The 16,437-nt window shown below is 45.5% G+C and overlaps 1 protein-coding gene and 1 non-coding gene across 3 annotated transcripts in view; one reads left to right on the top strand and one right to left on the bottom strand.

Annotated features, from left to right (window-relative positions):
• Positions 1-16,437, top strand: part of PKD2L1 (polycystin 2 like 1, transient receptor potential cation channel) — a 41,283-nt gene that overhangs the window by 24,340 nt on the left and 506 nt on the right. For both annotated transcript variants that reach the window (XM_020870617.2, XM_020870618.2), the window contains exons 3-14: positions 7,904-8,031; positions 8,493-8,746; positions 9,693-9,917; positions 10,094-10,322; positions 10,984-11,154; positions 11,328-11,509; positions 11,796-11,916; positions 12,794-12,892; positions 13,104-13,225; positions 14,534-14,660; positions 15,776-15,897; positions 16,141-16,261. In XM_020870617.2, coding sequence (XP_020726276.2) covers positions 7,904-8,031; positions 8,493-8,746; positions 9,693-9,917; positions 10,094-10,322; positions 10,984-11,154; positions 11,328-11,509; positions 11,796-11,916; positions 12,794-12,892; positions 13,104-13,225; positions 14,534-14,660; positions 15,776-15,897; positions 16,141-16,261 — 1,901 coding nt within the window. The remainder of the gene's footprint in view (positions 1-7,903; positions 8,032-8,492; positions 8,747-9,692; positions 9,918-10,093; positions 10,323-10,983; positions 11,155-11,327; positions 11,510-11,795; positions 11,917-12,793; positions 12,893-13,103; positions 13,226-14,533; positions 14,661-15,775; positions 15,898-16,140; positions 16,262-16,437) is intronic.
• Positions 14,060-14,131, bottom strand: TRNAE-UUC (transfer RNA glutamic acid (anticodon UUC)). Its single transcript has one exon. It is a non-coding gene; the product is annotated as a tRNA-Glu (tRNA).

Genomic DNA, 16,437 nt, shown 5'->3' with positions numbered 1-16,437 from the left:
CAGAGGAACAGTGTAGGCACATAAAGGAATTATACACTTACTGGTGGAAGCACCTTAGTTCTTCAAGGTACTTGTCAGTTAGTTGAGAGAAAGGATCTCATTCCTACCCAAGGAGAATGCTGTTAGAAAAGGATGGCTATGTTTCTGTAAATAGTAATTAGGGACAGGGAAGGAGCTCAGAGGTGGGTGATGATGACCTATATGATGATTACCTGGGAAACGAAATGAACAAAGCAACTTCTGACTTATTGCTCTGAGTTGGAAAGGTCTTCTAGCAATTCGAAAAAGAGGACAAGAACTTTCAGTCTCTACGATGAACACTGGAATGGAAAAATCAAGTTATTACACAAGTTCATGATGATGATGATGATTAATAATAATTATTACAGTCATACTTATTTAATAATATATATTTGTTCCCTCAGTTCAGTTCAGTTGCTCAGTCGTGTCCAACTCTTTGCAACCCCATGAATCGCAGCACGCCAGGCCTCCCTGTCCATCACCAACTCCCGGGGTTTACTCAAACTCATGTCCATCGAGTCGGTGATGCCATCCAGCCATCTCATCCTCTGTCATCCCCTTCTCCTCCTGTCCCCAATCCCTCCCAGCATCAGAGTCTTTTCCAATGAGTCAACTCTTTGCATGAGGTGGCCAAAGTATTGGAGTTTCAGCTTCAGCATCAGTCCCTCCAATGAACACCCAGGACTGATCTCCTTTAGGATGGACTGGTTGGATCTCCTTGCAGTCCAAGGAGCTCTCAAGAGTCTTTGCCAACACCACAGTTCAAAAGCATCAATTCTTCGGTGCTCAGCTTTCTTCACAGTCCAACTCTCACATCCACACATGACCACTGGAAAAACCATAGCCTTGACTAGACGGACCTTTGTTGGCAAAGTAATGTCTCTGCTTTTTAATATGCTGTCTAGGTTGGTCATAACTTTCCTTCCAAGGAGTAAGCGTCTTTTAATTTCATGGCTGCAATCACCATCTGCAGTGATTTTGGAGCCCCCAGAAATAAAGTCTGATACTGCTTCCACTGTTTCCCCATCTACTTGCCATGAAGTGATGGGACCAGATGCCATGATCTTAGTTTTCTGAATGTTGAGCTTTAAGCCAACTTTTTTACTCTCCTCTTTCACTTTCATCAAGAGGCTCTTTAGTTCCTCTTCACTTTCTGCCATAAGGGTGGTATCATCTGCATATCTGAGGTTATTGATATTTCTCCCAGCAATCTTGATTCCAGCTTGTGCTTCCTCCAGCCCAGCGTTTCTCATGATGTACTCTGCATATAAGTTAAATAAGCAGGGTGACAATTTATAGCCTTGACATACTCCTTTTCCTATTTGGAATCAGTCTGTTTTCCCATGTCCAGTTCTAACTGTTGCTTCCTGACCTGCATATAGGTTTCTCAAGAGGTGGGTCAGGTGGTCTAGTATTCCCATCTCTTTCAGAATTTTCCACAGTTTATTGTGATCTACACAATCAAAGGCTTTGGTATAGTCAATAAAGCAGAAATAGATGTTTTTCTGGAACTCTCTTGCTTTTCTGATGATCCAGCAGATGTTGTGGCCTACCTATATCCATAAGGAACCTGAGCCAGTTTACATTAAGAAGCACAGATACAATAAAACACAACCTTTTAAAACTGTAATAAAAAGACCTGGCAAAATAAGAGGAGGAAGGAGAGGAAAATAACTTAAAATGAACAAAGGCACTACAAATGAGAACAAAGCCTGAGGTTCCTGGCAACTAAAGCAAAGAAAACACAAATGGATTGAGTAGTTCTCATTGTAAGAAAGAGCACACCAGTTAATAAGAAAATGCTAACTCTGGAAGAATTCGCTTTGTTGGATTTTGTATATAAGGGACATGGAATATCATAATGGATAAAGGCAATATTAAAAATTTGTGCTACTTTTGATTGTTTTTTATATCTGCCTTTCTTTTGTATAACATCCTTATTCTACAAAGGCAATTTTTAGGAGTAGGTATATAAGTAAATTTCATGATATTCTGGAAACCTGACTTTAATAAATAAAGTTCAGAAAGTTTTGTGAAATGAATGATGGGTGTGTTCCTAGAATATCCTCATCATCAGTTGGCTTGGTCACCAAGCCCTCTTTCTTAAAGGGCTGTAATGTATTTTAATTAATATAGACTTTGGCACAGATATGCTACCATCCACTACCTTCTAGAGATGTTCAGACAGTAGCAGAAGCTTTTTTAGCTCCATTTTCCTCAGAAATTATGCAATCTTTTTAAAAATGTCTTGATTTCCATATAAGTAAGGACTGTTACAATAAAATAAAATCCAGTGAAAACAGGCTTACACCTGAGTGGGACTTTTTGTCCAGGTGAAGATCCAAAGGAGGGCAAGGTTCAGGGTTGACCAACCCAGTTCCTTCACGACTTAATAACATCATCACTTATTTCTGTTATTCAGTTTGTCAGCTGCACGATCAGTTTCATCCTAAGTCTGGATCATCTGGGGCTTTCTTATTCATATCTAGCAAGAGAGAGGAGATCCCCAAAGGTTCCAGAAATCTCTCTTCATGAGTCTTTGATCTGAAATGTATTAGATGCTCATCTCTGAACCAATAATGGTACCAAGGGAGAGGTATTTGTGGATCAGCTTAGCCCTGAGCCTCCTGTCCAAGTCCTAGATCCAGGGTGTGGATTCAGCATCTGGAGACATAGGTAAGATGATCAGGAGAGGTGCGATACCTCAAATAAAATCATGGTATGAACCAAGAGAGGATCTTAGGGGAGCAGTCACAAAGCCCAGTAGAGGATCCAGCACCTGGAAATTTCAACTCATGACTTAAAAACAAAAAGGTGAGAAGATTTTTTTAAATGAATTGTTTCTATTCTATTATTATAGCATTAATTGAATCTATTATACTTTTCATTAAAAGTTCATTTTTCCTTTAAATTTTTACATGCTTAACATTTAAAAAATATTTAAATGTAGTGATAGCAGGGAAACAATTTTTCATTCTGCTTTTATTAGCATTTCAGTGGCTGTATCATACTTCATTAAGTGTCTCAGTGATATAATTTACTTAACTATTGCCTCTCTGTAGGATATTTAGGTTGTTTGTAATTTTTTGATATTGTGAATAACCCAGGTTAACAATTTTATGTGATTTTTTTCCCCTTCTTTGGGACTCATCTATGTCAGAATGTGATTCTTGATACAGATTTATATACATTTTCCATTTATACCAGAATGAAGAAATTTGAAGTTTCTTTTAAGGTGTTGCTATCTTGAGTTTACCAATTGCTTTTATAATTTGCCTCCTGAGTCAAACGTCAAACTCTTCAAATAGTTTTCTTATAAGGACACCTTATAAACCTGCACCATCCTAATCATTTGTGTTGGCTTTTGGAAGGAGAGCCAGGGTCCGTTATCAGAAAGATGTTGAGTCGTAGAGTGATATATTAGTATAATGCAGAGCAATGGCTAAATTCATGGTCCTTGGTGTAAGTCAGACTTGAGTTTGAATCCAAATTCTACTTGCTTGCTGTCTGATCTTTGGACAAGTTATTTAATAACATTTTGGATTTCTGTTGTCTGCATAAAATATAGATAGTTCCTACTGAATGAGGTTTTTCTTCAGGATTATGGGAGAAAATATATGCAAAGCCTGGTGAATAATGAGTCAGTAATGGCATTTATTGTTATTATTCAGCAACTGGAAATTTGATCTGACGCCAAAGTTAACAGATACGATATAGTGTGTAGGAGAACTTAGTATCTAAGAGAAAAAAAAAAAATCAGGTTCTCTGTACTGGATGGCCACCTGGTCTCTGAATCCTTTTCATAGCATTCTCATGCAGTCATTGTCCAGTATCTGAAAATTTCCTGGAATGAGGCCCTCACTACACCAGAAAGGTGGTTTAGCACTGACATTTTACATACTGACATAAATTCACATTCCTCCCCATTGCTTGTCTTTCTCTGCCCTAGTGTTATCTTTTTTTTTAAGTGTTAGAAATTTTATTAAAGTTAACATTCCACAAGGTCATACTCATACAAATCAAACCGCAAAAAATTCCAGGCATACAAACTATCATCTGTTAATGTGCCATCTTTTTCTACAAATGTCAAAAATATTCTTAATGATACAAAAAGTCTCTAGAAAGTCAAATTCACTGTCCATTTATGCTATTAAGAAACCTATATCTTCATTCATTTCATGAAATTCATGTTAAAAGAACCCTGTCTTGGATGCATATTATCACAGCACTCTTGTATTAATCCATATTTCTCAATTCCCCATAGTAGACTGCCATCTTGATTTCTCAGTGGTAGGATCCATTTGAGACTCTTCAAGCTGACTGGGTGTAAATGCTTCCACCAACATCTATTTCACTTCGCTGGAGAGGCCCCTTAGGTAATTCAGCTTCAGGATTCATATTCTTGCTGTACAAAATACAGACTATCACAAAGATTTATCCTCAAGGATAAAATTCCATGGTCTCAGTCTTCAAAATGGCATACCTCAAATAAAACATTGTATTTTTTCAGAATCGTCAACCAAATTTAATTTTAATCTTGTAAGTTACCAGGACAGACGGGGGCTCTCGCCGCCGCTGCCCCTCTCCCCGCAGGGCCGCTCGGCAGCGAGGCGGCCCCCGCCTGCCGCGGGGTCTGCAGCGGGGCCCCGTGCCCCCAGCCCCGCCCCTAGTGTTATCTTTTGAAACATATGAAGCCATTCCACTCCTTCACTGAATCTTAAAGGAAGGAACTGGAAAGGCCAGCCGCTGCCCATTGCAGAAACCCCCTCAATGTGATCCTCAGCATGTGGTCCTTTGCTGACACTGCCAGGGGTGAAATGCATGTTTGTAAAGTGGCCTATTTCTTAATAGGAAGCATGCATGGTTTGGAAGTTCTGCCATTAATGGAACTTAAGTTTTCCCTTCTATAACTTCTACTTCTTGGATATAGTGCCATCCTTGATTCCTGGCTCCCTTATGTTATTTACCCTGGGCAAGTGACTCCAGCCCTCTGAGAGTGGAAAATAGGGGAAATAGTAGCACCTAATACATTGGGTTGTTGTAGGATTAAATGAAATAGTCATGTCAAGCATTTAACATAGAGCATATAATAGGTGTTCTGAGTATCAGTGGGCATTTGACTACGTGAAACCATTTTTCTCAGAATACATAGTCTTTACTGTCTTGGATAATAATCAGAGATGTTATGCCTCCTGCATAAAGGGTTGAGAACCAGTTCAGAGCAATACTAATTCTGAGGGGTAATTTAGAACTGGAGAAGAGAAAAAGATATAGCTGTGAATACCACTTAGTGGCCTTCTAGAGGTATAACAATTTAATCAGCAATGTCAGGTGGCGCAGTGGTAAAGGAATCCGACTGCCAATGCAGGAGATGCCAGAGATGCGAGTTTGATCCCCGGATCAGAAGAGCCCTTGGAGAAGGAAATGGCAACCCACTCCAGTATTCTTGCCAGGAAAATTCCATGGACAAAGGAGCCTGGTGGGCTACAGTCCAGGGGGGTCGCAGAGTTGGATATGACTCACCACAGCACAGCAGCAGTATTTAGGAAAAGTTCAGCTCACTGGCCATCAGTTCTAACTGTGGTAGGCTCTCAGCAGACAAAAGAGTTTGATTTCCAACCCGTTTTCCAGATTCTGATGAGTTGAGTCTGAGTCCTCCAGATACTAAGGAAGGGTAATCACAGATTTTATTTAGAGAGAAATCAAGTCATCTCTTGGAACTAATAGAGTGGAATGGGGAAATGTGAAATAATAATGCTTTCTTTTTGCTGATTTCTCCCTGGAAATGAATGTTGCTTGTGCCTAATCTGAGACCACTCATTGGCCTCTCTTTCCTCCCAAATTGTGAGTGAACTTCAGTTCCATCCCAGGGCATTCCCTTTTCAGATGGGGCACTGGAAGAAAAGAGGTTCCAAGATTTGAAAATGAAAATTCTTAAAGGGAGTTGCTCACAAGAGGCTGACAAAATTTTTAAAAACTTTAATTACAGATGTACAGAAAAGTTACAAGAATAATAGAAAGAGTTCTTATATGTATTTCACCCAAATGTCTCAAATGTGAATATTTTACTGTGGTTGCTTTTCCTTTATCCCTCTCTCTTCGTCCCCCTTCTACACACACACACAACTATTTGAGAGTAAATTGCAGACATAATGCCCTGTTATTCCTAAAAATAAGAAAATGATCAAAGTCAGGAAACTATCAATGATCCAGTACTATTATCTAATGAACAACCTTATTACAGTCTCACCAGTTATTCTACTAATAGCCTTTATAGAAAAAGGAAAAATTATGGCCCAGAATATAATCCTAACTAGATGTTCATATTGCATTTCATTTTCATGATTTTTTAGTCTCTCTTAATCTTTAAAAGAGTTCTTTAGTATTTTAGGACAATTTCTTTGTTTTTTATGACCTGTCTAAAAAAATTGACACATTATAGAAATTTTACAGAATTATAGAAATATTAAAGAGTTTCATACTGATAAACATAAATAATAAATTAGTGAGGAAGTAAGGAAAGCTCTTCCTGAAGAGAATGCCAACTAATAAACACAGAAGGAATGATAGAATGAGCAAATCACAGCTTGACAACCAGAATAATAATAATGAGGCAAAAGTCATCAATGGTGAAAAATTGATGAATAAAGGATATTTGCATAGTTTCAAAGTATTTTCCCACAAAATATGTGTTCATTGCAAAGAGAAAAATAATGCTTGTTTATTGGAGAAAGCTGGAAGATACCATCTTAACAAGGGATCAAAGCTAGTATCACCAGTAATATGCAGTTAGACAATGTGTGCCTCCTGATATTAAGCACTGAAAAGGACAGTCTCACTCTGTTATTCCTCACCAAAAATGCAAAACCTGAATTTAAACACAAGGAAACAGCAGACAAATCTCATTTGAGGGGCAATCTATAAAGTAAATAGCTTATAATCTTCAAATTCTGCCCTTTAACCAGAAAACTTGTAAGTTCCCTTGACAGCCCTACTTTGGTCTAGATGTGTGTGTCAAGGTGGTCAAGGGGGATCTGGTTCTTCAGAACAAAGGCCAGGTTTTATTTTGATCTTGGAATGCTCTGAGCCCCTCTCTCAGAACAGCTATGCCCAGCAGGTTGCACCAGGGCCAAAGGTGCCATGCCTACCTCCTATTCCCATAGCTGCAGAGTCACTGACTCCAAGGTCCAGGACGCCCATCTCCATGGCAAGGCCTTTGGGCATGGTTTTGGCAGACTCGAAGAGTTGACTTGTTGGAAAAGACCCTGATGCTGGGAGGGATTGGGGGCAGGAGGAGAAGGGGACGACAGAGGATGAGATGGCTGGATGGCATCACTGACTTAATGGGCGTGAGTTTGAGTGAACTCCGGGAGTTTGTGATAGACAGGGAGGCCTGGTGTGCTGCAATTCATGGGGTTGCAAAGAGTCGGGCACGACTGAGCGACTGAAATGAACTGAACTGTACTGAACTTGGCATACTCGAGTTTGGAGGCATTTTTCCAAGGGCATTACTATAGGACAAATAAAGGGAAGCATACCTGATGCAGAAGGTAGAAATTTTTTGGCTCTGGGGAGTAAGAGCTAGGAAGTTAAGCCGGCTGAGAAAGAGAAAAGTGACTATTTAGAATGACAATGTCAAGAGACAGTTACAGTGGAGTTTAGTCTTTCTGAGGTGAGTTGGGAAGAGAGGAGGAGAGCTATAACTACAACTTTCCCCTAATTCCCTGGTTTCCCCAATGCCACTGTCAGCCCTTTAGCTAACTCTTGGGGGTAGATCCCATCCAGGTAGCATCTTTGACCTCAGGCAGTGGCTATCCTCTCTCTTCCGGATAATGGAGAAGGAAACAGTGTTCAGGACACAGCCTCTTGGGTTGGTTTCTAGTGACCTACGGAATGACCAGCTCCAGCGCCTATTACTACACCAAAGTGATGTCTGAGCTCTTCTTACATTCCCCATCGGACACGGGAATCTCCTTCCAGGCCATCAGCAGCATGGAGGACTTCTGGGAGGTGAGCATGAGATCTCCTCTACCCCTGCCTTCTTCTTCACAGTGGCCTAAAGCCTGAGGCCACGGCCAGGTTTCAGGGCTGTGAAATGGTAGATAAGGCCATATCCAGAGACCAGGGCATTCCAGGATCAGGCTGAGTCACGGGGTCAGGCATGAATGAATGGGTCAGACTAGACAGAGTTCAGGTAATGAGAGGTTAGAGATCGGGGTGATCATCAGAGAGTCAAGTCAGTGCTTAAACTAGTATTGAGAGTCAGAGGTAAAGCAGAACTTCAAAATGTATTTTAAGTCAAGAGTAAGGCCATCAGGCTAAGATTTGGCCAGAGTTCACGGGGAAGCTGAAAAGCCCAACAGAAGCAGACTGGAGACAAGCTGGAGGGGGTCAGTGAGTATGGGAAAAGGGAATTCTAAGGGTAAGAGTCAGGAGAGTCTGGGTCAGGTTCAACCCAGTTCGTGATCTAGTTTGCCCAGGGCCCACTGCTGGACAGCTTGTATTGGACCAAATGGTACAACAACCAGAGCCTTGGCCGCGGCCCCCACTCCTTCATCTACTATGAGAACCTGCTGCTGGGGGTTCTGAGGCTGCGGCAGCTGCGGGTCCGCAATGACTCCTGCGTGGTGCATGAGGACTTCCGCGAGGACATTCTGAGCTGCTACGATGTCTACTCCCCAGACAAGGAAGAGCGACTCCCCTTTGGGCCCCTCAATGGCACAGCGTGAGTGAGTCCGCCAACCAGTGTCACAGGGCTTGCCCCTCTGAACCTGATGCCATCCCAGGTTTGGGAACTATTTCCGTTCAGACTTAAAGAGCCTTGGGGGTACTTGGTGGGGAGGTGAGAGGCATCTCTCTGAGTCCCATATGTGACTGTTTGGAGACCCTGCTCTGGGTCATTGAGGAACAGAGAAGGTATGTTAGCAGACAGAGCCATAGCCTCCAGAGTTGTCTTCACACACAGGTCCCTGTCACAGCTGCCCTACTCTGGAGGCAGTCCTGCCAGAGGAAGCATCCTTTCTTGCCCAGAAATCCCTCCTGGGTATGGAGAATGGATAAAACATTGATGCTCCGCACAAGTCATGGCTGGAAAAGTCTGACCCTTGGAGCTATTAGGGGAAGGCAGCACGGGGCCAAGGATGGATGAGGAATTAGGGAAGAAAGGGGAAAAGAGTGGATAGGACAGGAAAGAAGGGGAAGGAAATAAGGGTCCAGGGAGGAAAGTCTGTGGACAGAACAGAGAATCATGGGGCTAAGTAGCCAGGTGCACAACCACAAGAGAAGAAAGGGGCTTTTCTGGGCTTTCCTCATGGGGACTACTCAGACTGGAGTCAAAAGTGGACTTGGGTTTGTTATCTGTAGACTTGGGTGATATTGTAAAATATCAGGAGATTTACATTTGAATTTCACTTCAGCCACTAACTAGCTGGATTATCTCAGACATCTGAGTCTTAGTTTCATCCTCTGTAAAATGTGGATAATATTTTTCCTTCCTTCTCAAATAGTTATGTTAAACAAGATAATACATGTAAAATGTATCTGTGATATGTATAGGTAATATATATGAAACTATAAAGCCCAGACAGTTATAAAATGCTGCCATTGCCTTGGGAGACCAGCTTCTGGTACTGGCTCAGACTTCTCCACTCAGATGACTTATTTTGTGACAGATGGACCTACCACTCACAGGATGAGCTGGGGGGCTCCTCTCACTGGGGCCAGCTCACAAGCTACAGTGGAGGTGGCTACTACCTGGACTTTCCAGGATCTCGACAGGCCTGTGCAGAGGCACTCAGGGACCTTCAGGAGGGCCTGTGGCTGGACAGGGGCACTCGGGTGGTCTTCATTGACTTCTCAGTCTACAATGCTAACATCAATCTTTTCTGTGTTCTGAGGTGGGTCCCCTTCCCTCTGTCATCCCCCTGCCTTCCCTCTGTCACCCGTGGTTCCTGGTTCACTTCGCCTCTGCTGGAGACCCTTCCTTAAATGTGTTCCCTATGGTGGGGGAGGGGAGGGGACGGGAGGAACTGTCCCAGGGCAGGCCCCACCAGACACCCCCCTCCTCCCACAGGCTGGTGGTGGAGTTTCCAGCTACAGGAGGTGCCATCCCATCCTGGCAAATCCGCACGGTTAAGCTGATCCGCTATATCAGCAACTGGGACTTCTTTATCATTGGCTGTGAGATCACCTTCTGCATCTTCATCTTCTACTACATAGTGGAAGAGATCCTAGAGCTCCGTATCCACGGGCTTCGTTATCTCAGCAGCATCTGGAACATTCTGGACCTGGTGGTCATCTTGGTGAGGGACAGATGTCTTAGACTTGGGACACCTGCGGTGGTGCAGGGAGGTCGACCCTGAGAAGGGCTCCCAGTTCTTCCTTCTGGCGTCCCAAGTCCTTGAGACTTCTGGTCAAATCGCTGTGTAACAGTTCCCTAAGCCAGAGGCTGATGTGCCCCAGGCTCGGCCCTAGAAGAATCCTATCTCCATGTTTCCCTCTGGCCTGTGATCCAGGCCCTGCTTCTTTTTTGTACCTGACATTATATTCCTCTTCTGTCTCTCCCCCTCATGACCTGTCCCCTTGAAACTCCTGCCTTTTCTCTTCTATTAAAATTTTCTGCCTCTTCATCTTCGTCTCTTTCCCATTAACAGAACACATGCATTTCTGAGCAAGGCTGGAAAGAGGTGGGGGAAATAAAATTGCTTGGCTCCATCTCTCCATGGTCCTTTACAACCTACATATTTACCACTGGTCTCACAGACTTCACTGGGACTTTAAGATGTTTCCCAATCATCCTATCCAGTTCCATTTGAACCTAAGATAGTCAGCCATTCAGCAGGGAAAGAGGTGTTTTTCCCCCCACCTGTCTTATCCACTCCAAGTCTCCCCTGGGACTTCATGGTTGAACTTGCCTTGAGATTCTCTTGACTCTCTGACACTCCTCAACCCCCGTTGTGACAGCTCTCCATTATGGCTGTGGGCTTCCACATATTCCGAACCCTCGAGGTGAATCGGCTGATGGAGAAGCTTCTACAGCAGCCAAACATGTATGCTGACTTCGAGTTCCTCGCCTTCTGGCAGACACAGTACAACAACATGAACGCAGTCAACCTCTTCTTTGCCTGGATCAAGGTACCCTGGGGCTCCGCACCCTCAGCAGCACCTCATTCTCCCTTCCCTAGGACTTGTCTCATTTTCCTTGTCTGGTTTTGGCAACTCCTGTGGCCTCCCTAGTCTCCCGGAGTGGGCTGTTTCAGGCTTTTATCTTTCTTCCCTAATTACTTGTTTCAACATGGCCCTTTCAGATATTCAAGTACATCAGCTTCAACAAGACCATGACCCAGCTCTCCTCCACGCTGGCCCGCTGTGCCAAGGACATCCTGGGCTTTGCTGTCATGTTCTTCATTGTGTTTTTCGCCTACGCCCAGCTGGGCTACCTGCTTTTCGGGACCCAAGTGGAAAACTTTAGCACTTTCGTCAAGTGCATGTGCGTGTCCCTCCTCCTTCACTCCTCCCTGGCCCCTCACCCTCTGGCTCTAGGGGTGTGGATTTGGGGGAATTTGGGGGGATGTGGATGTGGGTGGCTCTGTGCTTGAAGCATCTGGATGAGTCCCCAGAAGCCCTAGTGTGTGTGCTCAGCATCTCTGACCCTGTTCTGTCCACATCAGATTGGGTCAGGGCTCTGAGTTCACTGAAGAGCAGTAGGGAGGGAAGTGAGATGGTGTCAAGGTCACGGTTGGGCTCAGGGTGAAGCCCAGGCCGTGGTATCTCAGCTTCACTCAGTTCCGGATCATCCTTGGGGACTTTGACTACAATGCTATTGACAACGCCAACCGCATCCTGGGACCTGTTTACTTTGTCACCTACGTCTTCTTCGTCTTCTTCGTGCTCCTGGTGAGGGTCCCACTGAGGGATGGGGATTTGGGAACATGAGGAGTGGACATGTGAATGGCCTGCAGGGTGGGGCTTTGCTCCCCCCCTCCACCCATGTTCTACACTAATAATTATGGTGGGTTTCTCAAAGGATGGAGAGGTGGGGGGTGAGGAGAACCTCTGCATTTTCTGAAGGTTGCCCATTGTGTGGTCAGCACAGTTAGGCAGTTTGCAGAGTATAAAGGAATCTGCAGGCTTCCTCCCTAAAATCAAACCCCTGTCTTCCAAGGATGGAAAGAGAAGAAAGTCTACCTCATGGGGAGAAGGGCCCGCCCTTGAAAGCCTTTCTGCCTATTTTCTAAGAACGCCCCCCTTTCCCCTGGGGCTCTCTGGCTCTTTCTACTACCATTGTTTTGTATTTGCTCTCTCTCCCTGCCAACCATGAAAGATCTGTGTTTGATTTTTGTTAGAAAAGCCAGCAGGTTTCTTTATTTGATCGGTGGACAGGGATAGAGATATGGATTTGGGGATAGATGGTAAAGAGAGCAAAATTTTACTCTCACCTTGGAAAGTTTCTGGCTTCAGTGACAGGCAGACCCTTCCATGAAGGGGGCCTGTGGCATATGCTGGGGTATCTTTGTGGCCAGATTACTGCAGCAGTGAGGGAGGACATCAGGTTGATGAGGGGGCATGACCCCTACCTCCAGCCCCATAATAGAATTGTGCTGAAAGGCTGGGCTCTGGGGACCCTGAGATGTGGAGGATTAGTGGGCTGCAGAGATGGGGCTGGAAGTATCGGCCTTTTTAGAACACATGTTGGGCCATTCATAGGGTCCATGGGCTTGATGCTGTCAGTAGATCTGGAAGTGAGGACTCTGGTCCCTGCTTTCTCCTCCAGAACATGTTCCTGGCCATCATCAATGACACATACTCAGAGGTCAAGGAGGAGCTGGCTGGACAAAAGGATGAGCTACAGCTTTCAGACCTCCTGAGACAGGTGACTACTCAGTCTCCCTGAGCCGCATATGTACATCAGGGCCCAGGTCAAGGCTCTGTGTCCTGGTCTGTGCCTGATGGGTTAGGGGCCTGTGCTCTTGTGTGCCTTCAGCTTATCCCTGGGATCCTGTCACCCTGTGAGTGCAGGTGGGGACAAGAGATGAGGAGGAGGTTGCAGGCGGGAACCAGGCCTGTTTCCTGTCCCTGTCCAGGGCTACAACAAGACCCTACGGAGGCTGCGTCTGAGGAAGGAGCAGGTTTCAGACGTGCAGAAGGTCCTGCGGGCTGGGGAGCAGGAGATCCAGTTCGAGGACTTCACCAACACCTTGAAGGAGTGAGCAAGCGGAGATCCAACCTTCTCTGACATTGGTCTATAAGTCCTTGACCCTCAAGCATACCCTTTGTCTATAACCCTCCAATCTTGGCCTGTGGGCCTCTGACCTTGTTTTACAGGCCTTTGACCTTGGCTTATAGGTCTCTTATCCTGCCCTTCAGAACTGTGCCCTTGGTTTAAAGGAGTCTGATCGTGTTCTATGATATTCTGGACTTTGTTGAACAACCCTTAGCACTAGTGTAAAACCATGATTCCCTAATCACTGTATACATCCCTCACTCCCACAAAACTCTGAGCTTAATTCTATGCTCCCTCACAAACACGGGAACATTTCCTTAGCCGTCCTCTCCCTGCTTCGCAGTTAAACATATGAATAAACATTGAACAGATATATTGTGAGTACCAGCTGTGGGCCAGGCATACAATCAAATGAGATAATCTTTGTCTTCCAGGAATTCACAGACATGTAAGCAAATAAACAGCAATCACGGAACAGTGATTCTGTTCCACAACAGAAATAACTAAAAGAGAGGGAGCATGGAGATATAAAAGCACATACAAAGGCAAAGAGGTCTGAAATTGAGCCACATAAACAGGAGTAATAAGTAACTGAGCATTGTAAGACATTAAATGAAAGGTTGGGCAAAGCAGATGAGGCAGAGAAATGGGCTAAGGCCACACTGGGAAAAACCTGGAACACTATTTCTCTATCCAAAGAATAGGGTGCCCAGGAGGGGTTTTAAGCAGGGAAGGGTTATAGTTAGTCTTGTACTTTTTTGGGGGGTGGGGGTGGGGGTAGGGGAGGGGCATGCAATTCAGCTTTTGGGATTTTAGTTCCCTGACCAGGGATCAAACCTGGGCCCTTGCAGTGAAAGTGCAGAGTCCTTACCACTGGACCGCCAGGGAATTCCCTAGTCTTGTACTTTAGAAATCTTAATTACTCTAGTTGCAGTATGAAGGATGGATTTCAGGGGTAGGGAATGAAGGGAAGGCCATAGGGCAGGGGGTAGGGAGCAGGTAGAGGGTGGGTTATTTGGAGGCAAAGAGATTTTGCAGTAATTCTTTTAGGAGATCCTGAGGGCCTGAACCTAGTCAGCAGGAGTCAGGGAAGGAAGAAATAGATTCAAGGGTTTGGGTGAGGGGTATCAAATCACTAGACCTTGACATCCTGGCTTTCTCATGTGGCCCCCTTTGTCCCTAGAGCACAAGACTCTTGCCAGAGTCTAGCAAAAAAGAGTGAGGAGTCCATAATGGAGAGCTCACATCCATGGCAGGTCAGAGGTCATTTCATCCCCCTGTTATCTTCAGGCTGGAGCACACAGAGCATGAGAAGACCAAGCTCACGGCTGCCTTCACCAGGTTTGACCAAGATGGGAATGGTGTCCTAGATGAGAAGGAGCAGAAAGAGATGCGGCAGAACCTGGAGGGGGAGAGGGTGAGCCCAGATGGCTGGTGGAGAGGCTACAAGGATACTGCTCATTCTCCTCTTCCTGCAGCACACCCAGAACACAAACCAACTTGGATGGGTGGGAAAGAGCTCTCTAGAATAGTGGTTCTCAAACTGCTGTGCGGTAGAACCCCCTGGAGAGCTTTAAAACATCCTCATGCTCAGGCCACACACTCCAGACCAGAATCTCTGGGGGAGTCAGTGGGGGTCAGCCATCATTTGTTTTCAGTGTGGTTCTGCCAGAATTGGACACTGGCTGATTTTTAAAATTTATTTATTTATTCATGCCTGTACTGGATCTTTGTTGTGGGCTTTCTCTAGTTGTGGTGTGCAGGCTTCTCACTGCAGTGGCCTCTCTTACTGTAGAGCATGGGCTCCAGGACACGTGAGCTTCAGTAGCTGTGGCATGTGGGCTCAATAGTTGCAGCTCCCGGGCTCTAGAGCACAGGCTCAGGAGTTGTGGTGCATGGGTTTAGTTGGTCCATGGCATAGTGGGATCTTCCCCTATCAGGGACTGGATCCACGTCTCCTGCATTGGCAGGTGGATTCTTTACCACTGAACTACCAGGGAAGCCTCATCAGTTTTAAAGCTCCCCAGGTGACTCCAGTGCATAGCCAAGGTTGATCATCATTGCTCTAAAACACAGCCTCAGGGAGAAAAGGACCAAGTGCCAAGGAATCTCTGACAATTCCTTCAGAGCACTTGCCTTCTCCTTGGAGTTCTCAAACTCTTAGCTGCCCCTCCTATGCCTCTTCATCCCTAGCCTGCATAGACCAAAAAGCCAAGGGCTAAAGGAGCAGTGCCAGGACACTGTCTCTCCTCTTCCTCAACAGAGTTGGCTTCTAGTGAGTGCCTCATTCATCAGTGGTTCAAGGAGCTTGTGTTTTGTTTCTTGGGGAGGTGATTCTCTCCCAGAGGTCAGGCCAGCTTTGTGTCCAGCACCACCACTCTGATTCTGTTGTCTCTAGAGTTTGAGGGGAGAAGGAAATAGCAATAATGATAGCCCAAGGCCTGATCCTGAAAGCCCATTAGAGCAAGTGATGGAGCAGGAGCTGATGACTTCCCAAGTCATCTTCTGCCTGATCTCTGACTTCCTGTTCAGGTGGCCGTCCATGCTGAGCTGGAGAACCTGGGCTGGTCCATTGAGAGGGGCCTACCAGGCGAGTCGAGTCCAAAGCAGGATGCCAAAGCAGGTGGCTGGGTTTCGGGAGAAGAATTCTACACGTACGTGCAGCCAGGGGGCCCAGGGCTGACTGTGTTTATGTCGTCCTACCTTGAGCTTCCTTCCAACTCCCTATCCTACCCCGGGGAAAGCCCCTGTCCCTCTTTAATTCTCCCAGCACCACTGGGCCTTATGTTGCTTGCTCCCATCCAGGCACCCCCTGTTCTGTACCCCCTTCCCCTAGAATCACCCAGCTCTCCAGACACACATTTCTGCTCCTTTGGTCTCTCTCAAATCCTGCACAGGCTCACAAGAAGAGTTTTGCAGCTGGAGACTGTCCTGGAAGGAGTCATGACCCAGGTTGATGCCATGAGCTCGAAGCTGACAGTGGTGGAGAGGGAGTGGCTGGCTCCTCCTCCGGGCGCAGTGAGTGGTCCTTCACCTGGCTCTTCTTGGCTGCCCACAGCTGATCTCTACCATCTTTTCCACTCAGTGGATGGAGGCAAAACATTTTTGAAAGACCAGCATTTCAGGCTCCTGGGGCAACATGTTCCCAGTAGTCAGTCTGTCAGTGGAGGTCGGGTGTGTGGAAGGAAGAACTG

The sequence above is a fragment of the Odocoileus virginianus genome, chromosome 7 (genome assembly GCF_023699985.2).
Source record: "Odocoileus virginianus isolate 20LAN1187 ecotype Illinois chromosome 7, Ovbor_1.2, whole genome shotgun sequence".
In the NCBI taxonomy this organism is placed as follows: domain Eukaryota; kingdom Metazoa; phylum Chordata; class Mammalia; order Artiodactyla; family Cervidae; genus Odocoileus; species Odocoileus virginianus.
The sequence above is the reverse complement of the archived record's forward strand: the minus strand, read 5'-3'. Positions and strand labels throughout refer to the sequence as shown.